Source organism: Polyodon spathula, chromosome 17 (assembly GCF_017654505.1).
Source record: "Polyodon spathula isolate WHYD16114869_AA chromosome 17, ASM1765450v1, whole genome shotgun sequence".
Lineage (NCBI taxonomy): Eukaryota > Metazoa > Chordata > Actinopteri > Acipenseriformes > Polyodontidae > Polyodon > Polyodon spathula.
The window spans coordinates 17,065,127-17,086,658 of NC_054550.1; the positions used below are offsets into that span (position 1 = coordinate 17,065,127).

General features: G+C 39.3%; 1 protein-coding gene across 1 annotated transcript in view; it reads right to left on the minus strand.

The window, feature by feature from the left end:
- Nucleotides 1–21,038, minus strand: part of LOC121329555 (alpha-actinin-1) — a 90,913-nt gene extending 69,875 nt beyond the window's left edge. The window contains exons 1-2 of the mRNA XM_041275188.1: nucleotides 20,707–21,038; nucleotides 2,387–2,501 (exon numbers count right to left, since the gene is read on the minus strand). Coding sequence (XP_041131122.1) covers nucleotides 2,387–2,501; nucleotides 20,707–20,808 — 217 coding nt within the window. The 5' untranslated portion in view covers nucleotides 20,809–21,038. The remainder of the gene's footprint in view (nucleotides 1–2,386; nucleotides 2,502–20,706) is intronic.
- Nucleotides 21,039–21,532: the final 494 nt, after the last annotated feature.

Here is a 21,532-nt window from a genome sequence, read left to right on the forward strand (position 1 = left end):
TTTGCGCCTCTAGTACTACATTTTTGAAGAACAACCATCCTTCTTCTGTGGGTGTTTTCTCTATTTTACTCCAATCTACTTCTGTTAGTCTCTGTTGCATACCTTCATAGTTTGCTTTTCTAAAATTGTAAACCTTAGCTTTAGTCATTAGTCATTACTTTTGGGGATTTAAAAACACTTCAAATGAGACCATGTTGTGGTCTGAGTTTGCCAGTGGTTCTCTGACCTCTGTTTTAGTTATTCTATCTTCGTTATTTGAAAAGACTAAATCAAGGCATGCCTCCCCTCTAGTCGGTGCCTTGACAAATTGTGTTAGGAAGCAGTCATTTGTCATTTCCACCATTTCAATTTCATCCTTCGTGCTACCCACCGGGTTTTCCCATTTTATATGGGGGAAGTTGAAATCCCCCATTAGTATGGTTTCTCCTTTGCTACACGCATTTTATTGTCATTGTATAATATTGCTCACCGTCTTTTTGAAATCCCCCATTAGTATGGTTTCTCCTTTGCTACACGCATTTTATTGTCATTGTATAACATTGCTCACCGTTATTGCTCACTGTCTGAATCTGGCGGTCTATAGCATGCTCCTATTATGATGCTTTTTGAATTTTTGTCCGTTATTCTGACTCGTATTGATTCGGCTTTATTTTCTTTGTCTAGGTTTAACCCCTGGGCTTCAAGATTGTTTCTTATGTATAGCGCTACCCCTCCTCCTCTTCTGTCCTGCCTGTCTTTCCTATACAGTGTATACCCACAAATATTATATTCGTCCCCATCACTCTCAGACAACCAAGTTTCTGTAACACCTATCACATCATAGTTACTTGTTAGTGCAATAGCTTCAAGTTCTAGAATTTTGTTTCTGATACTTCTAGCATTTAGATAAATACATTTAATGGCTGTCTTACCTGAGTTGTTGTTCTTGTTTTGATGCGGTCTCCCTTCTGTTTTTTTGTTGATTTCTCCCCCCTTCCTTTCTAGTTTAAATGCTTCTGAACCTGCTCGAGGATCTTTTCTCCAAGTAGACTGGTTCCCTTGTTATTTAAGTGCAGTCCGTCCCGTCTATACAGATAGTCCTCGTTGTAGAATGTGGTCCAATGATCAAGATAGGTGAAGCCTTCCCGTGTGCACCACGTCTTCAGCCATGCGTTTTGATTAATTATTTCCAGCTGTCCATGTGGTCCTTTTGCAAGGTGCTGGTAGTATACCAGAAAATGCCACAGTTTTGGTCTTCTCTTTTAATTTCCTTCCTAGCTCTCTGAATTTGTTTTGCAGGGATTTTGGTCTGTCTCTTCCAATGTTGTTTGTACCGATGTGGACGACTACTACCGGGTCGTCTCCTGTTCGTTCTAGGAGCCTGTCCACGTTCTCAGTGATGTGCTTGACAGAGGCTCCCAGAAGACAGCACACTGTTGTAGTAAGGGGGTCCAAACTGCGAATTGAACTTGCTGTGTTTCTCAATATGGAGTCCCCAACAATCATGACCTCCCTTCTTTTTGCTGTCTGGTCACCACTGTCAATGGGATCCCGGATGTTGTTCCTTTCATTCTCTTGTTGTTGGTTCTGCTCATCAAAATTCTGAAGTGACTCAAATCTGTTGGTTGTTTTGATTTCTGGTGGTTGTGTTTGACGAAGTTTCTTTTTTTCCCTGCTTCTGCCTACCTGAACCCAGCTGTTCTGACCTTTTATCTCCTTGGTGGCTTTCAGTCTGTTAGGGGTGATGCAGACTTCCATGAATTGTGGGTGTGCCAGTTCCTCAAGATCCTGTTGCTGTCCCAGCTCCATTTCTAGCATACTTACTAGTTTATGCAAATCCTCGATCGTGCGGCACTTTACACACCCTTGGTTTAGCTCCGCTGGGTTTTCTCGGATTTCCCACATCAAGCAGGTGTCACAGATTACTGGCTTGAAGACCATGTTGAGGGTTTTTTTTTTTTTTTTTTTGAAGTTTAGTTTCTTCTGCAGCCGTCAACCTGCTTCCGAACTGCTTCTAAACTGCTCTGTACTTTTCCACGCCTGTACTTCTCCCACTCGCTGTCGCTTCCACTCGCTGGCGCTGGGAAGACTGCCTCATTTAACTGCGTTGTTCTGCTGTGCTGTTGGCTCCTCCCCTCGCCCGTGTCTCAGAACGGCGCTGAATTTGAATCAGCTGCTCCGAGTTTCAGCTTGTTTGTTATCAGAAAAACACACGCGGCTGTTTGACTTTGAGCTGCTGCTGTGTTTCCCCAATGTCCTCTGTTTTCTGATTAAAGCAATTAAAGATGTAATTTCTCCTTTCTGCTTCTAAACTGCTCTGTACATAGTTGCATAGAGACTGCAGACCACTATCATTATTAAACTACAGCCATGGATAAATCTTAGACAGACAAGGGGTCTGGGGTACCTGATATGACCTCCAGCAGAAGCATGAGTTTGAGGCCATCCCTGAAGTCCTCCTCAATATTCTCGATCTGAGTCCCAGCTTTCCTCAGGTGAGAGTTACACCAGGCTGTGAATGTCTGCAACACAAATACACAACCACTGCTATCAGACAGGCTGCAAAACAAGCACACATCCATCACTATCAGACAGGCTGCTCTGGGACACACAACACAGGAATCTGCATAGTAAGGATTGACATGATCTGTCTCTCAGAAAACAAGCGAATCATTGCCAACAAGTCATTTCAAATATACTGCAAATAAACAACTAGACCTAACAGTATAATAAAAAAAGGTAATGTATTCCATTGTGTTAGCTCTCGGGCTGCACAGACTAACTTGCGGGCTGTAGCCCAAATATAACAGAGTTTTGCTCTGCTGCCCATGCCACAATAGCAAGCAGCTTCAGCACCATTTTGTGAAGGCTTGTCAGTGGGAGTAAAACTGTAAGCAGGTGCTCTCAGGTTCTTGCATTGAATCTCTGTATTGCTGCCTTGGTCACGCGCAGTTTGCTTTTAGCCCTGCCAGTATCAACCGTACCATGCGTCCATGTACCATACCACACCGTGCAAAGTATTGTGCCCTGTATACCGCACTGTGTACCGTATCGTACCGTGATCCCTCATCAGGTTGGTCTGTGCTTCTTAGTGTACCGCACTACACTGTGCACTGTAGCATTGTACTGTTTTTTATACCATGCTACCCGTGCACATTACTACAGTCTTTCTGTACAATGCCTGGCTTCCATGTTTGCACAACCTGCAAGAAGCCTATCCCTTCAGAGGATAAGCACGAGGAATGTGTGCGGTGTCTTGGTGCTGAGCATGCTTAGCAGGCTTTACACAAGCACTCCATGTGCGAGTTCTGTGCACTGCTTTCCAGACAATCGGTCGAGCACAGAAGCAAACGTTTTGCAGAATCTGCTCCCTCGATCTCCTCTCTGAGAGATGTGTCTTTCTCACCGCAGCGGGCGACACCGCTGGTGGCAGCAGGGAAACTACAACGCAGAGGCAGAAGCCCTTTGCGGTCTTTATCATTTATCAAGCCATCTCAGCCCAGAGCCAGATGTTAAAAGCACTGACGGAGGTGTGCCCGGCGGAACCTGCCCCTGCTCCCCCTGTGGTGCAAGTGGCTTTTGCAGCGCTATAGTGGGGGCAGAATGACTCCTTGTCCTTTGCTGCCTCCGGGACTCCGTTAGCGCCTCTCCCCTTCTCTGCATAGGCTTATTGAAAAGAGCCACCACAGCACTAGAAGTGCCGTGGCCTGAGGAGTCTGAGCCAAAGTGCTCCACTTTTGACAGACCCTCAGCTCCCCCTAAGAGGAACATAAGAAAGTTTACAAACAAGAGGAGGCCATTCGGCCCATCTTACTCGTTTGGTTGTTAGTAGCTTATTGATCCCAAAATCTCATCAAGCAGCTTCTTGAAGGATCCCAGGGTGTCAGCTTCAACAACATTACTGGGGAGTTGATTCCAGACCCTCACAATTCTCTGTGTAAAAAAGTGCCTCCTATTTTCTGTTCTGAATGCCCCTTTGTCTAATCTCCATTTGTGACCCCTGGTCCTTGTTTCTTTTTTCAGGCTGAAAAAGTCCCTTGGGTCGACACTGTCAATACCTTTTAGAATTTTGAATGCTTGAATTAGGTCGCCACGTAGTCTTCTTTGTTCAAGACTGAACAGATTCAATTCTTTTAGCCTGTCTGCATATGACATGCCTTTTAAGCCCAGAATAATTCTGGTCGCTCTTCTTTGCACTCTTTCTAGAGCAGCAATATCTTTTTTATAGTGAGGTGACCAGAACTGCACACAATATTCAAGATGAGGTCTTACTAGTGCATTGTACAGTTTTAACATTACTTCCCTTGATTTAAATTCAACACTTTTCACAATGTATCCGAGCATCTTGTTAGCCTTTTTTATAGCTTCCCCACATTGCCTAGATGAAGACATTTCTGAGTCAACAAAAACTCCTAGGTCTTTTTCATAGATTCCTTCTCCAATTTCAATATCTCCCAAATGATATTTATAATGTACATTTTTATTTCCTGCGTGCAGTACCTTACACTTTTCTCTATTAAATGTCATTTGCCATGTGTCTGCCCAGTTCTGAATCTTGTCTAGATCATTTTGAATGACCTTTGCTGCTGCAACAGTGTTTGTCACTCCTCCTACTTTTGTGTCGTCTGCAAATTTAACAAGTTTGCTTACTATACCAGAATCTAAATCATTAATGTAGGAGCTTTGAGGACTTAAAGTTACGCAGTTCCTGGCAGGATGCAGGGCACTTGGCCTTATTTGTAAGTTTGTCACAGAGCTACTGTCAAAAAGGAACATGTTTTAGAAATGAACGTGAGGTACAGGGAGCTTGTTAGTAAACTTAAGGAGCGGCAGATGGATGGCATGAAGTGTGTTAGGGGTGAAGTGTGTTTATTCACAGATATAGAATGTGCATGCCGGACCTGTTCTTGAGAAACTCACAGAGCAGTCTAGTTCAAAGTTTGATGAGATGACTGGGCAGGCTGTAGAACTAATCGTTGCCAGTCTGGTGAAGGTGTGCTGTAGGATGTTAGCTGATCATTTAGAACATGGCAGGTATAATGAGGTGTCAGAGGAGCTATACAGCAAACTGGAATCAGCTCCAAAGACAAATGTTAGCTGTGAAAGAGATTTTGGTGTCTTTGATAATTTACTCAGGGTAAAGACGAACGTGACAGCAATTGCCCTTGAGAGGATGATCATGTTCAAGAGAACCCTTCCTGGCAGTGGCTCTTTGTTTAGATAGTGAGAAAAAGTCACAGGTTTTGTCAATTGCTTGAGCATCTGTAAAAGATCAGAAGGCTGCGTTTTGTGAGAGCATGGGTACAATTAGAGAGGCTAGATTGCAGGCAATGAGGCAGAAGAAGCAATAGAAAATTCAAAAGGAAGCACAGGATATTGGTACAAAAGAACAGCTGACAGTGGAGTTAGGGAAATACGGTGACCTTTGAGATAGTGACGAGGATACTGATGAACAGCTGAATAGTTTAGAGACCAGTGCTAGAATTAATTGCAGCAGTTACAAAACTCAAATTCAGGAGATTTGTAATTGGCATGAAGAATGAGAATAGGATTTTTAATATTTCCAAAGCAGGCAAAAAGTTTAGTTTAGAAGAATTGACTAACAATCTCAAAAGCGTAGTTTGTAGATCAATTGATATGACTGCTATGTTGCAGGAAGAGCTAGATTACAGTTCTGCACCATTAGAGCTTGTTGCAGAGGAAAAGGCACAGTTTTTAAAACGAGGCTGCAACACAGCATGTGAAAGCAAGGGATGCAGGGAGGAAAAAATGAGGCTTGTGTCAGTTTAGAATTCCACAGATAAGGAGGCCAGAACAGTTGCTGGGGAAGATAGTTAAACATGCATTTGATGTGGCAGGAAATAAGATTTGGTATAGATGGACAGTAGTTTTAATGAGACAGGAAACTGGGAGCTGCATCTTTATAATAAAAAAAAAAAAATGATGTTTCAGGAAGTTGTGGTGGTTTCATCTGCACAGATGTGCCATCTAAACTGTGAATAAAGTACTAAAAGAAGGAAGTGGATATTACCTGTCAGACAAGCTGAAGAGGGTCACTGGTTTCATAGATTGTATTCCCTGGTACATGGGGAATCAACAATATAAGGGAACCAGACAACAATTATGGCACAGGACAAAACAACATCATCATCAACTATATTACCACAGGAAAAAAACCTGTATGCATCTGTGCCTGGCTTCCCATATACGGAACACTACAAAACGTTAGTTTACCTACCGTAAACCTGGTTCCCTGAAACAAGCGAGTGGGAGCAACAGCGAGTGGGAGAAGTACAGGAGTGGAAAAGTGCAGAGCAGTTTAGAAGCAGTTTGAAAGCAGGTTGACAGCTGCAGAAGAAACTAAACTTAAAAAAAGAAAAAAAAAACCCTCAACATGGTCTTCAAGCCAGTAATCTGTGACACCTGCTTGATGTGGGAAATCCGAGAAAACCCAGATCCAGGACTTGCATAAACTAGTAATTATGCTAGAAATGGAGCTGGAAGAAGTGAGACAGCAACAGGATCTTGAGGAACTGGCACACCCACAATTCATGGAAGTCTACATCACCCCTAACAGACTGAAAGCCAAGGTCAGAAGGTCAGAACAGCTGGGTTCAGGTAGGCAGAAGCAGGGAAAAAAAGAAACTTCGTCAAACACAACCACCTGAAATCCAAACAACCAACAAATTTGAGTCACTTCAGAACTTTGATGAGCAGAACCAACAACAAGAGAACAAAAGGAACAACATCCAGGACCCTATTGACAGTGGTGACCAGACAGCAAAAAGAAGGGAGGTCATGATTGTTGGGGACTCCATATTGAGAAACACAGCAAGTTCAATTCGCAGTTTGGACCCCCTTACTACAACAGTGTGCTGCCTTCCGGGAGCCTCGGTCAAGCACATCACTGAGAACGTGGACAGGCTCCTAGAACGAACAGGAGACGACCCGGTAGTAGTCGTCCACATCGGTACAAACAACATTGGAAGAGACAGACCAAAATCCCTGCAAAACAAATTCAGAGAGCTAGGAAGGAAATTAAAAGAGAAAACCAAAACTGTGGCATTTTCTGGTATACTACCAGCACCTTGCAAAAAGGACCACATGGACAGCTGGAAATAATTAATCATAACGCATGGCTGAAGACGTAGTGCACACGGGAAGGCTTCACCTATCTTGATCATTGGACCACATTCTACAACGAGGACTATCTGTATAGACGGGACGGACTGCACTTAAATAACAAGGGAACCAGTCTACTTGGAGAAAAGATCCTCGAGCAGGTTCAGAAGCATTTAAACTAGAAAGGAAGGGGGGAGAAATCAACAAAAAAACAGAAGGGAGACCCCATCAAAACAAGAACAACAACTCAGGTAAGACAGCCATTAAATGTATTTATCTAAATGCTAGAAGTATCAGAAACAAAATTCTAGAACTTGAAGCTATTGCACTAACAAGTAACTATGATGTGATAGGTGTTACAGAAACTTGGTTGTCTGAGAGTGATGGGGACGAATATAATATTTGTGAGTATACACTGTATAGGAAATACAGGCAGGACAGAAGAGGAGGAGGGGTAGCGCTATACATAAGAAACAATCTTGAAGCCCAGGGGTTAAACCTAGACAAAGAAAATAAAGCCGAATCAATACGAGTCAGAATAACGGACAAAAATTCAAAGGGCATCATAATAGGAGCATGCTATAGACCGCCAGATTCAGACAGTGAGCAATAACGGTGAGCAATGTTATACAATGACAATAAAATGCGTGTAGCAAAGGAGAAACCATACTAATGGGGGATTTCAAAAAGACGGTGAGCAATATTATACAATGACAATAAAATGCGTGTAGCAAAGGAGAAACCATACTAATGGGGGATTTCAACTTCCCCCATATAAAATGGGAAAACCCGGTGGGTAGCACGAAGGATGAAATTGAAATGGTGGAAATGACAAATGACTGCTTCCTAACACAATTTGTCAAGGCACCGACTAGAGGGGAGGCATGCCTTGATTTAGTCTTTTCAAATAACGAAGATAGAATAACTAAAACAGAGGTCAGAGAACCACTGGCAAACTCAGACCACAACATGGTCTCATTTGAAGTGTTTTTTAAATCCCCAAAAGACTAATGACTAAAGCTAAGGTTTACAATTTTAGAAAAGCAAACTATGAAGGTATGAAACAGAGACTAACAGAAGTAGATTGGAGTAAAATAGAGAAAACACCCACAGAAGAAGGATGGTTATTCTTCAAAAATGTAGTACTAGAGGCGCAAAACAATTACATCCCTAAAGTAGACAAAACTAAATGTAAAACTAAATTGCCAAAATGGTTTAATAGATCAATTAAAAAAAATATTCAGCGAAAAAAGGCACTTTACAGAGCATTAAAAAAGGACCAAAAAGAAAGTACGCAGAAAGAGTACACGGAACTGCAAACGCAAGTCAAAAAGGAAGTTAGGAAGGCCAAGAGAGAAATAAAAATGAACATTGCTAAGGGGGCTAAAACCAATTCCAAAATGTTTTTCCAATATTACAACAGCAAGAGAACATTCAAAGAGGAGATTAAATGTTTAAGAGATACAAATGGCAAAATCATAGATGAAGAAAAAAAAAAATAGCAAATATATTAAATTATTACTTTTCACAAGTTTTTACAAAGGAAGATACTGACAACATGCCCCACATGTCATCCAGTTCCTATCCAGTTTTAAATAACTTTAGCATAACTGAGGCAGAAGTGTTAAAGGGACTAGGAGCTCTTAAAATAAACAAATCCCCTGGGCCGGATGAGATCCTCCCAGTAGTACTCAAAGAAATGAAAGAAGTAATTTACAAACCGCTAACCAAGATCATGCAGCAGTCTCTTGACACAGGGGTGGTACCGACAGACTGGAAATTTGCAAACGTAATACCGATCCACAAAAAGGGAAACAAAACTGAACCAGGTAACTACAGACCAGTAAGCCTGACTTCTATTATATGCAAACTTATGGAAACTATAATAAGATCCAAAATGGAAAATTACCTATATGGTAACAGGGTCCTGGGAGACAGTCAACATGGTTTTAGGAAAGGGAGATCGTGTCCAACTAACTTGCTTGATTTTTTTGAGGATGCAACATCGATAATGAATAATTGCAAAGCATATGACATGGTTTATTTAGATTTCCAGAAAGCTTTTGACAACGTCCCGCACAAAAGATTAAGTTAATTCTCAACTGTTGGAGTGTGGTAACCAGCGGTGTACCACAGGGATCAGCATTAGGTCCTCTGCTATTCCTAATCTACATTAATGATTTAGATTCTGGTATAGTAAGCAAACTTGTTAAATTTGCAGATGACACAAAAGTAGGAGGAGTGGCAAACACTGTTGCAGCAGCAAAGGTCATTCAAAATGATCTAGACAAGATTCAGAACTGGGCAGACACATGGCAAATTACATTTAATAGAGAAAAGTGTAAGGTACTGCATGCAGGAAATAAAAATGTACATTATAAATATCATATGGGAGATACTGAAATTGGAGAAGGAATCTATGAAAAAGACCTAGGAGTTTTTGTTGACTCAGAAATGTCTTCATCTGGACAATGTGGGGAAGCTATAAAAAAGGCTAACAAGGTGCTCGGATACATTGTGAAAAGTGTTGAATTTAAATCAAGGGAAGTAATGTACAATGCACTAGTAAGACCTCATCTTGAATATTGTGTGCAGTTCTGGTCACCTCGTTATAAAAGATATTGCTGCTCTAAAAAGAGTGCAAAGAAGAGTGACCAGAATTATTCCGGGCTTAAAAGGCATGTCATATGCAGACAGGCTAAAAGAATTTAATCTATTCAGTCTTGAACAAAGAAATCTACGTGGCAACCTAATTCAAGCATTCACAATTCTAAAAGGTATTGACAGTGTCGACCCAAGGGACTTTTTCAGCCTGAAAAAAGAAACAAGGACCAGGGGTCACAAATGGAGATTAGACAAAGGGGCATTCAGAACAGAAAATAGGAGGCAATTTTTTACACAGAGAATTGTGAAGGTCTGGAATCAACTCCCCAGTAATGTTGTTGAAGCTGACATCCTGGGATCCTTCAAGAAGCTGCTTGATGAGATTCTGGGATCAATAAGCTACTAACAACCAAACGAGCAAGATGGGCCGAATGGCCTCCTCTCGTTTGTAAACTTTATGTTTTTATGTACATCTAGTACATAGAATGTCACGACTTATTGTGACAAACCATACAAATTCAAAATTCAGGACAAATTTCAGACAAATCTGATGAGAAACTCAGCAACATCTTGCTACTCACCTCTATTGAAGGGTTCTCATAAGAAGTGACAAATATCCACTGTAGTTAGAAATGCAGTGGATGATGAGTGGTCACGGTTGTGACGATAGCCTCTTGTTGTTTTAATGAATCCTTCAGAAGTTGCAAGTGAAGGCGGCACTGCAATGTTGCATTTGCATAACATAAGGTGAAATTCGGGTTGCTCAAGCCTGTGAATGGATGTGTAACTACAAGTGTTCTCTTAGAAGATTGAGGCTTTTGCTGTTCCTGAACATTAGCGATGGCTCGACGAATTAAATCAGGGTTCGACATTAACCATGGCCCGGTGGCCAGGGGCCGGTAGAGAGCGCCGTTTGGCCGGTAGTTATGAAGCACCACTGGCCGGTTACAATTAGGCCCCAACTGTTATTGATCATGTCATATTAGGTAAATATATATAATATATATATATATATATATATATATATATATATATATATATATATATATATATATATATATATATATATATATCTATATTAGTGCATATGGCTTCCAATTTATGAATCAAGGAAAATGGGCCAATGTCAAAAAGCTGAAAATTAATTTATAAACCATTTTTTGAACTAATCCTAACTTTCCCGCCGTGCGTCACATATGTTGTATAGTCAGTATCTGAGACTGCGTACCAAAGTGCTGTGTTGGTACTCGTTCCTGCAGCAAATCTTTTACAAATCAGGTTTTCTACAACTAAGCAACCAATAAGCCAAAAGGAAAGAGCTGAAATCAATAAATCATAAAGAATGTCATTATGAAAAAAAATGAAGACAAACATTTAGAGCAGAGGCTTCATTATGACAGAGAAAAAAAAAAAGTAGCATTTTGCCTGTTTGGCATCAGTTTCCCAGATGTGCAGATAAAACAGCAGCTGTATTTGTTGTGAATTCAACATCTCGTTTACATAATAGCCAGTCTCACAGTAAGATCTCCCGATGGATACCCAGATACGCGATCGAATTATAAAACTTATTTGGGATCCGATGCGTTTAGGTCAAAAATGCCATTCACAATCTTTCCAGGACTTGCTGGTATCACTCAGCAAGATTGGCACCGACTTGGGAGAGACTACACAAGCGACAACGCTCTAAGTAGGATTGTTATTATTTTGTATTATGCATATTGTTTTAATGGTGTTTATAATTAGTATACAACTCATGTTATTGTTGTTTTATTCCTTTTTAGGATTTGCCCAAATGTATAAGAGGATCAAAATAAATTGCTCAGATGAAACAAAAACAGAAGTCTGCATTCATGTTAATATTTATGCAAACGAGGATTGATTTGCATGGTTTACTTATTTTAGTAATACGTTTAAATAAATTAATTAAAATGTAACGCCTGTTTAGCTAAATCACAATACATGTACTGCATTTTAAATTCAGTTTGCCTTAGGCCTATATTACTCAGTTTTTTTTTTTTTTTTTAAGAGAATATTTAAGAAGTTCTTAAGAGACTTTGGACAAGCTAAGAAAAAGTGAAGAACTGAATTTAATCTTAGGAAGATTGTAACTATTTTCTTACAAACTTTAAGTTTTGTGTAAAGACTTTCAAGAATACAGCCCCTGGCTCGCTGCTCTGCCATGATTCATTAGCATTGTGGGACGCACAACACCTTTTAGCATATTATTTGTGTACATTAGCATTAAGTGAAGCTTAGTTCAGTTCGCCGCTGGAGCTCTTTATGAAACCAAGGTGCACCAGAGCCGCTCAGAGCGGCAGAGGAAAACGTGCTAGCGTCAAAAGAGTGGCAAGGCGAACTTAATTGTTTCAGGCTAATTGTACTTAATTGGGACTTTGTCATAATGTTGTGTTTGAATGGAGTTCGGCACGCCTCTAGAGCGTCAGTCTGAAACTGGCCAACTTGTCTACTGTCAAAGTGAGTTCCAGTGTATGCTTCTTTTTAAAAAAATAAAATAAAAAAAAAAGAGAAGGCAAATTTGGGTTTTTTTTTGCATGTACTTTGTAACACCTGCCAATTTTTCTTACTAGTTTGCAGTTTTTGGATATGATGACAAAGTTTTTTTATGTTCTCTTAACACACTTAACAGTTAATTTCCTAGAAGTGCTTACTGTAGCTACAGATTTATAATTTTATTAAAAAAAACTAAATTTATTTCACTCCACAATCACATTAAAAATTGATATCCTATTTATTGTTTTCTCTGATATCTGTGTGCTGCTGATCAAGTTTGAACCACACAATTTATTTATTGTAATTTCTAAATCAATGCCCCTAAAAAAATTTGGTGATGGTCTCAATGGGTACATTTTTTGGTTAAATAAATAAATTTAAATTAATAAACAATTTTTATTTACAGTTAAGGATAAAACAGCATCAGTAATAAAACACATTTAATTAGATGGATGTAAAGTAACTATCAATTTAACATGTGATTAAACGGAGATTAACCAAGATTACATTTTTAATCTCAATTAATTTTTTGTAATTGACAGCCACATATCTAATATATATATAGGTTAATATAATTATACTATATATATATATGTATATATATATATAATATATATATATATTATATGGATATATATATGGATATATATATATATATATAATATGTATATATATACATATATATATATACATATATTATATATATATATATATAATCTATATATATATTATATATATAATTAATATATTAATAAACATACACACACACACACACACACACACACACACACACACAGTGCCTTGCAAAAGTATTCAGACCCCTGACCGATTATCTCATATTACCGAATTACAAATGGTACACTGAAATTTCATTCTGTTTGATATTTTATTTTTAAACACTGAAACTCAGAATCAATTATTGTAAGGTGACATTGGTTTTATGTTGGGAAATATTTTTAAGAAAAATAAAAAACTGAAATATCTTGCTTGCATAAGTATTCAACCCCTGTGCTGTGGAAGCTCCCAGTTTGCACCGATGAAAGAAATTGCCCTAACGAGGACACAATTACCTTACCATTGGCCTCCACCTGTGAACCATTAAAGTTGCTGTCACATTTTCTGGATAAAAACCCCACTGTTGAAGGATCATTGGTAAGGCTATGAATCTGAAGGAAAATGAAGACCAAAGAGCATTCTACAGAAGTTAGAGATAAAGTAATACAAATGCATAGATTAGGGAAAGGGTACAAAATAATATCCAAGTGTTTGGATATCCCAGTGAGCACAGTTGGATCAATAATCAGGAGTGGAAGCTGCATCACACCACCCAGGCATTGCCAAGAAAAGGCCGTCCCTCAAAACTCAGCGCTCAAACATGAAGGAGACTTGTGAGAGAAGCCACAGAGAGGCCAACAATCACTTTGAAGGAGCTACAGAGTTCAGTGGCTGGGAGTGGAGTAATGGTGCACCAGTCAACCATATCAAGAGCTCTGCATAACACTGGCCTGTATGGGAGGGTGGCAAGAAAGAAGCCGTTATTCAAAAAGTACCATCTGAAAGCACTTTTGGAGTTAGCCAGAAAGCATGAGAGTGACCCAGCTGCGATGTGGGAAAAGGTTTTGTGGTCAGATGAGACCAAGATAGAGCTTTTTGGCCAAAACTCAAAGCGCTATGTGTGGCGCAAACCTAACACTGCCCATGCCTCAAGACACACCATCCCTACAGTGAAGTATGGTGGTGGCAGCATCATGCTGTGTGGAAGCTTCTCATCAGCAGGGAATGGGCATCTTGTTACAATTGAAGGAAGAATGGATGGAGAAAAATACAGGAAAATACTGCAAGAGAATCTGCTTCTGTCCGCTTAAAAAACTGAAGCTTTGGGGGAAATTCACCTTTCAGCAGGACAATGATCCCAAGCACAAGATCAAAGCAGCACTGGAGTGGCTCAAGAACAAAAAGGTGAATGTCCTACAGTGGCCCAGTCAAAGTCCTGATCTCAATCCCAGTGAGAATCTGTGGCACAAGGTCCACAATCGTCATCCAACCAACCTGGAGCAAATCTGCCAAGAAGAATGGGCCAAAATCACTCCGACACTGTGTGCAAGGCTGGTACATACTTACCCCAAAAGACTTAAAGCTGTTATTGCAGCGAAAGGTGGCTCTAACAAATATTAATGTGTGGGGGTTGAATACTTATGCAAGCAAGATATTTCAGTTTTTTATTTTTCTTATATTTCCCAGCATAAAACCAAATGTCACCTTACAATAATTGATTTTGAGTTTAAGTGTTTTAAAATAAAATATCAAACAGAACGAAATTTCAATGTACCATTTGTAATTCGATAATATGACAGAATTGGTCAGGGGTCTGAATACTTTTGCAAGGCACTGTATATTTATATATATATAATGGAGCGGGGGAGCGGAGTGGTATGAAAGACAGAGCCAAGCGGAGCAAAGAAAGAGCGGAGGATATTATAAACGGAATTGTCACCACTTCGCTCTGCTCACATTCTCTGAATACAACACAGACGCTCGTCGTCAAAACATATATTGTCTTTGACACAGGATTTGCACATCAAAGTAGAGTACAAGTGAGTAAACTCTGTATCCCATATATAAGATACACATATATACAGTACCGTGAATAAGTATTTGCCCTGTCTGATTTTCTGCATTTTTGTATATTTGACACTGAATATTATCAGATCTTTATCCAAAATCTAATATTAGATAACAGGGAACCTGAGTGAACAAATAACACAAAATTGATACTTATTTCATTTATTTCTTAAAGAAAGTTATGCAACACCCAATGCCCGTGTTAAAAAGTAATCGCCCCCTTAGACTCAATAACTGGTTACGCCACCTTTAGCAGCAATAACTGCAACCAAGCACTTCCTGTAGTTATTGACCAGTTTATAGCACCGTGGAGGAACTTTGGCCTGCTCCTTCAACTCAGTGACATTTGTGGGTTTTCGAACACAAACTGCTCATTTCAGGTCCTGCCACAACATCAATGGGGTTTAGGTCTGCACTTCGAGTAGGCCGTTCCAAAACTTTTGATTTCTTATTCTTTAACCATTCTGACGTAGACATGGTTGTGTGTTTCGGATCATTGTCTTGCCGCATGACCCAGCTGCGCTTCAGCTTCAGATCACGGATCATTCTCCTGTAGAATTCTCTGATACAGAGCAGAATTCATGGTTCCTTCAATGATGGAAAGTCATCCAGGTCCTGATGCAGCAAAACATCCCCAAATCAAGACACTACCACCTCCATGCTTGCCCGTTGGTATGAGGTTCTTACTGTGGAATGCAGTGTTTGGTTTTCACCAGACATAACGGGGGGCCCATGTTGGCCAAAAAGTTCCACTTTTGACTCATCTCTCAATAGAACATTGTTCCAGGACTCTTGAGGATCATCCAGGTGCTTTTTGGCAAACTTGAGACGAGCATTCATGTTCTTCTTAGTGAGCAGTGGTTTCCACCTTGCTGCTTTGCCATGAATCACATTTTTGCCCAGTGTCTTTTTGATGGTGGAGTCGTGAACACTGTTAACTGAGGTGAGAGAGGCCTGCAGATCCCTGGATGTTGTTCTAAGGTTCTTTGTGACTTCCTGGACAATTTTACACCTTGCTTTTGGACAGATTTTGGCAGGATTGCCACTCCTGAGAAGATTTAATACTGTCCCAAACTTTCTCCATTTGGACAATATGGCTCTGACTGTGGTTTAGTGGAGCCCCAGAACCTTAGAAATGGCTCTGTAACCCTTTCCAGACTGATAGGCATCAACAACTCTTCTGAAGGTCTTCAGGAATTTCTTTCGATTGTGGCATGATGTGCCTCTAGAACCTATGTGCTGACAACTTCACTCTGATGGTAAGGGCCAAAGTTAGTCGATTTACATTGGGCAGAGCTGGCCCAAATCAGGCCTGATTGTTAACCAAAGTATTTAAACAGCTGACCCTAATTATCCCTTGAGTTGAGTTAACTAGAGGGCAATAACTTTTTCACACCTGAAGATTGCATGTTTGATTACCTTGCACACCAAGCAAATGAAAGAAGCACCAAACTTTGGTGTCATTTTTTTCTCTCAGACTACTAAAAATATCTTACCAAATTCAATGTGACAATTGCAGAAAATCAGACAGGGGCCAAATACTTTTTCACGGTACTATATCAGGGCTCGCAAAATCGCTAGCTTGACGTTCCGGGACAACCAAAGACCCTGTCGGACGACGTCCTGTTTTTGCTGCTTGGCCAACGGCCAATCCGATTTTTTTACTCTATAACAAGATAACGTTCTGCGCTTTAATCACACAGCGGTTTCCCATCGGGATTCTGTCACAGGTCATCCCGGTAAAACATATTTAGAGGGATCAATGTTTTTCATTGACAATGCTCGAGTGATTTCCAGAGTGACTTACACATACACATTGCTTGTGACCAAATTCCGCAAGGATTTCCCCATGTAACACCCCTGACAACTCAAGCAATCCTATCTAGTCAGCGCGTTGCTAATGTCACATGACTGTCTGCTCCAGTGGCACGAAGGGTAAAATGGACACCAGGACATCTTGTTGTTACCTTTATTAAATCGTTAACGTTATTTCCCAACCCAGGAAAAAAAAAAAAAAAAAATCGAATACTGTAGTTATCACTGACTCGGATTTAGCACGTAGCATGTTCACATCGCTTTTTTAATTTCTTTAATGTGATTAATAAAACCTGCTGGTAAATTTATTTTTAATGTACGGTGCTTGCAAGTTATTGTACCAAGTGCTGCAACAGTCTTGGTCCAAACCGTCAGTCGAGTGTAGATATACTTTTTACATCCTCGCTATATGGCCTTAATTATTCGACTAAATACAGATTTAAAAAAAAATAAATCAAACTATTCTGATGTTGGCTCGTACAGGTCTATGCAACCGGCACTGCAAAGTGAACAAAGCAAACAAGATTTCAATTAGCATTTGCAAATTAAACAAAACAAACTTTATTGATGCACTTTTTTTTTTTGGTGGGGGGGGGGGGGGGGGGGGGGGGGGGGTTGTACTGTGTTCTTCAATGAATAGGATATAGCCAGAATACTGGATGCAGCCACAAATAGGTACTGTACTTGTAATTCTACTTTTATTCACAATCTCATTGCTATTATTATTATTATAATAATAATTATTATTTTAGTGCTAGTAGTGACAATACTGTAATAAAAAAAAATCAAAGAATAAAACAGTATGAATATTATTATTAATAATTTAACTAATGCCTTTATCCAAGGTGATTTCCTTAACTTACTCCTGCAGTTTATATTGTTCATTTTGGATTGTTCTTTTACTGTAGAGAACAAAAGGCTTTGGACCCAAACAGGGTTGTTAGAGAGGGTGTATTGTTAAGTATTTGACTTATATGCTTAATAGACGACACTTGGACAGTTTAATAGATAACGTGTGCACATTTGTTATTTCATTTGTGACCATCCATAGTGTTCAACATTTAACAGAGGGTATAACAAAAAGTTTCGATCAGAATCCAATATCATCCCTTACAAAAAAGTAACATACTGCAATTACACTTGTGCCAAAATTGTCTGGTTATAGTATACTATTGGTACCATTATTGTATCCTATTTTGGCACAAGTATACTTGCAGTATACAACTTTGTATATTCTTTTTGTAAATAATGCAACATAGTTGTGTCAAACAAATATTTGACATTTCTTAGATTGTATCTTACTTCTCTTTTGCATACCAGCATTGTCTCTTGGTAGATATGCACCTCCAGATTCTAACAAATACTTTTAAAAAAAACCAGGAGCAACTTCTGCTCTGGATCAAAAAGCTATAATGCTCTGCTGCTGCCCGCCTATGTGGATAACTATCAAAAAACTAATAGAAACTAACTAAAACACAAGTCTGGTGAAAAATAAATAGAAATCTGGAAAAAGTATGGAATTTTGATGTTGAAAAAGTATATGAACCCTGAGATACTGTACCTATATTGAGTACAGTGAACTTTGTACAAATCACAGTCCATAGGTCAATTATGGGCAACCTGACATTTTTTTAGACAACCAAATGTCGACAATGAACTGCCCAAAGGGCAAGTACCATTACCAAAATTTTGCAAGCCCTGCATGTGTGTACATACATATATACACATATATATATACACATATATATATATATATATATATATATATATATATATATATATATATATATATATATATATATATATATATATTATATAGTGTGTGTGTGTGGTGTGTGTGCACTTAAAGAAGTTAACCATATCAAAGCATCAGATCTCATGTGGCAAACTTACTTTCTAATCGCCCTATATCTATATAGATTATTTATTAAATTAATTATTTTTTTTTACCATGTCCCACGGGCCCAAAGCCCAAATCTACAGAACGTAACAACCTGGTTCATGTCTACCATACCTAAAAGATTATATAAAAAAAAAAAAAAAATTAAAAAAGTAATGTCAATACAGCATGACGAGTAATATTGCACAATACAGGGAACAATGTGCAACTGTAACTGCTTCCAGGAGACATGTTTCATGTGTGTGCTGCTCAAGCCTAACTGCCACCCCAGCTAGCTTGTTTACCTTTTTAAAGTGCTTTTAAAATGCCCAGTTTCGATTATTGGTTTATTCAGTTTGGCATAGGAGGCAGACTTTACCAATAGAAAAAAATGTTGCATGCTTCCCCCCAAATTATATTTTAATCAAATATGAATTAGTTATGGTGCAATCTATGTGGTTTCAAAATTAACAGTATCAAAAACTACCACTAACCCTAAAATCTCTATTTGGATATGTCACCAAACTGCACAATTCTACACCGAAGTCCAGTAATCAGCCGTTTCTTTGTGACCTCTGACCCCGCCCACCTGAACACCAAACTCCAACCCAGCTATGTGGCTGGTTGACGATGACCTCATATTGAAAACCAAGATACAGCGGTTTTTTTTTTTTTTTTTTTTTTTTTAAGTTTTCCTAACTCAGAGAGATTATTACCATTTTTGGGCAAGCCTGTCGCAAGCATGCCCAACCCTAACCACACCGCTTCCTCGGATTCCATGATCAAAATGCAATTTTCCTTCTCCATAAAGAGAGCGAATGAGTAAAACAGCATAAACATTTCAGCCTGTATCGAAATCTCTAGTGCTTTCTTTCTCTCCTCGTCGGGAAACGACACTTCACAAAAAGTAACAAGAGCGTTCAAAATTGTATAGCCCGAGACAAAGAGATGACTAACGGGTTAAAATAAATAAATAAAAAATAAACATTGGAAAGTTAAAATTAAATTCGATGTCGCTTTAGGTTCACAAACAATAAAACATAAGCTTTCGGTCTATGGTTACCTAACTAGCAATTACAACCATGCAACATTGTAGCAGATACCTGGGCTTCTTCTGTTAAAACCTTTCAGGCCGACACCCTTCCCGTACTGTCTTTACCTCGGCCAAAAACACAACAAACTTCAAGAAACGGCTATTCATTTTCCAACAGCTACATCTTTACACACATTTGAACAACAAAGCAGACAGACTCATTTTACAAATTCAAGAGATTCACTGAGACCCTTTATTTTCGGTTCCAAACAGATGTGAAGTGTCAGGGTTTGGTGTTTGGAGGAGGGTACCCTCTGCGGCCGAGGGGTTTGAGTTCAGAGTCACAGAGGCACCTGTAAGTCCAAAGAAAAAAAAAATCCCCTCAAGTCAGACTTAGCCATAACAAAATTACTGAGCCAACCCCTCTGTTTGAAACTGTGTTTCTGTGCTTTTATACTATATCGAGGCTATAAAGCAAGACGAAAAACAGTGACATTTTGTTTTAATGAAGAGTAATCTATCTATCTATGCAGATGCGTTCTCAGTACTGTAGGTCGCCACAACCAGTACGTGCTGCTAAATCAGGCTGTACAACATTTAAACGGATATATATATATAATTTTAAAAACAACGCGCTACTTTTAGGAGCATATATTTTTGCGGGGAATGAGGGGGTATCGATTAGAAAAACTAAACCTATGCGAGTTATGACTGTAGTTTATTTCTATCTAACTGCAGTGATTCAATCACTTTTGTAACCTTACAACGTTATTACTTTAGTGAAGTGCTTTATAAAAAACGTTTCAACAACAATATTCTACCTGTCGGTCTGAAACCGGTGTTTTTGGTTGCAAGGGGGTATCACGTTTGACACTAATTAGTTCCCCCGTATACATATTCAATACACATTGTGCGTTCTAGTCCTGTTCTGTAAATAATATGGGGTATGGTAAAATAATGCGTTTAATCCCACAAGATTATTATTTCCTGCCACCTAAAACCGTCCATACAACATTGCACACATCAGCCTCACACAAAAATGCACGAACACAGATGTTTAGTTCAGTTCAGTCCAGCTCGGCTCAGCTCACGACCCATCTGCACGATTTCGCTGTGATAATAATATCCATAGATTCGTTACCTTCCTCTGCTGTTTCTCCCATGCAGGATCCAAGAGCATATCCCTATCCCAATCGTCCTGCTGTTGCATGTACACGCCGTCCTCGCTGTCATATTGCTCCATGATGATCGTTTATTTGTTTGTCGTGCACTCCAGGTCCCTAGTAATAAAAAAATACTACAAGGTAAATTCAATGGGCTCACTCAGACAAGGGTATATCTGTGTAAGTATCTCTTACGTTCCCCTCGCTCTCTCCTCTTTCCTTACGCTACGCTCTCCCTATTCCTTAGCGTCCCAGCTATTCTGACTGTTGCAATAAAGGCAATTCGCTGTGCAGCTGCAAAGAGACTCAACCAATTTTTGCGTACGAGAAAAAAAAACGTTTGCAAAACTAGCCTGATTGGTGGTCGATAGCTATAAAGTGGCAGCCGCTCGCCTTTCATTGGCCTGTTTCTGTGTCTGTCGTAGATCTAAGTGTAGGTTGACTGCCATTGGCCTTGTCACCCCGTCCCGCTACACACTCTCTCTCTCTCTCTCTCTCTCTCTCTCTCTCTCTCTCTCTCTCTCTCTCTCTCTCTCTCTCTCTCTCTCTCTCTTCTCTGTCGTGTTACGTGTATAACAGCATTTAGCTTTAATTATTGTATACTGTATCAAAAAGGTAGTGTATCTGTATTGTATTAATTAATCAGAAAAGCTTTGCAAAATAATTTTTTATTGCATCACATGATACATTTATATTTATTAAAGTAAACAGTAAATACACATCATCTTATTTCAAACATGACCACATTCATAACATAACGTATCTTGTCACCATCATTTTGTATCCCCCTGTATACCGGTGTAG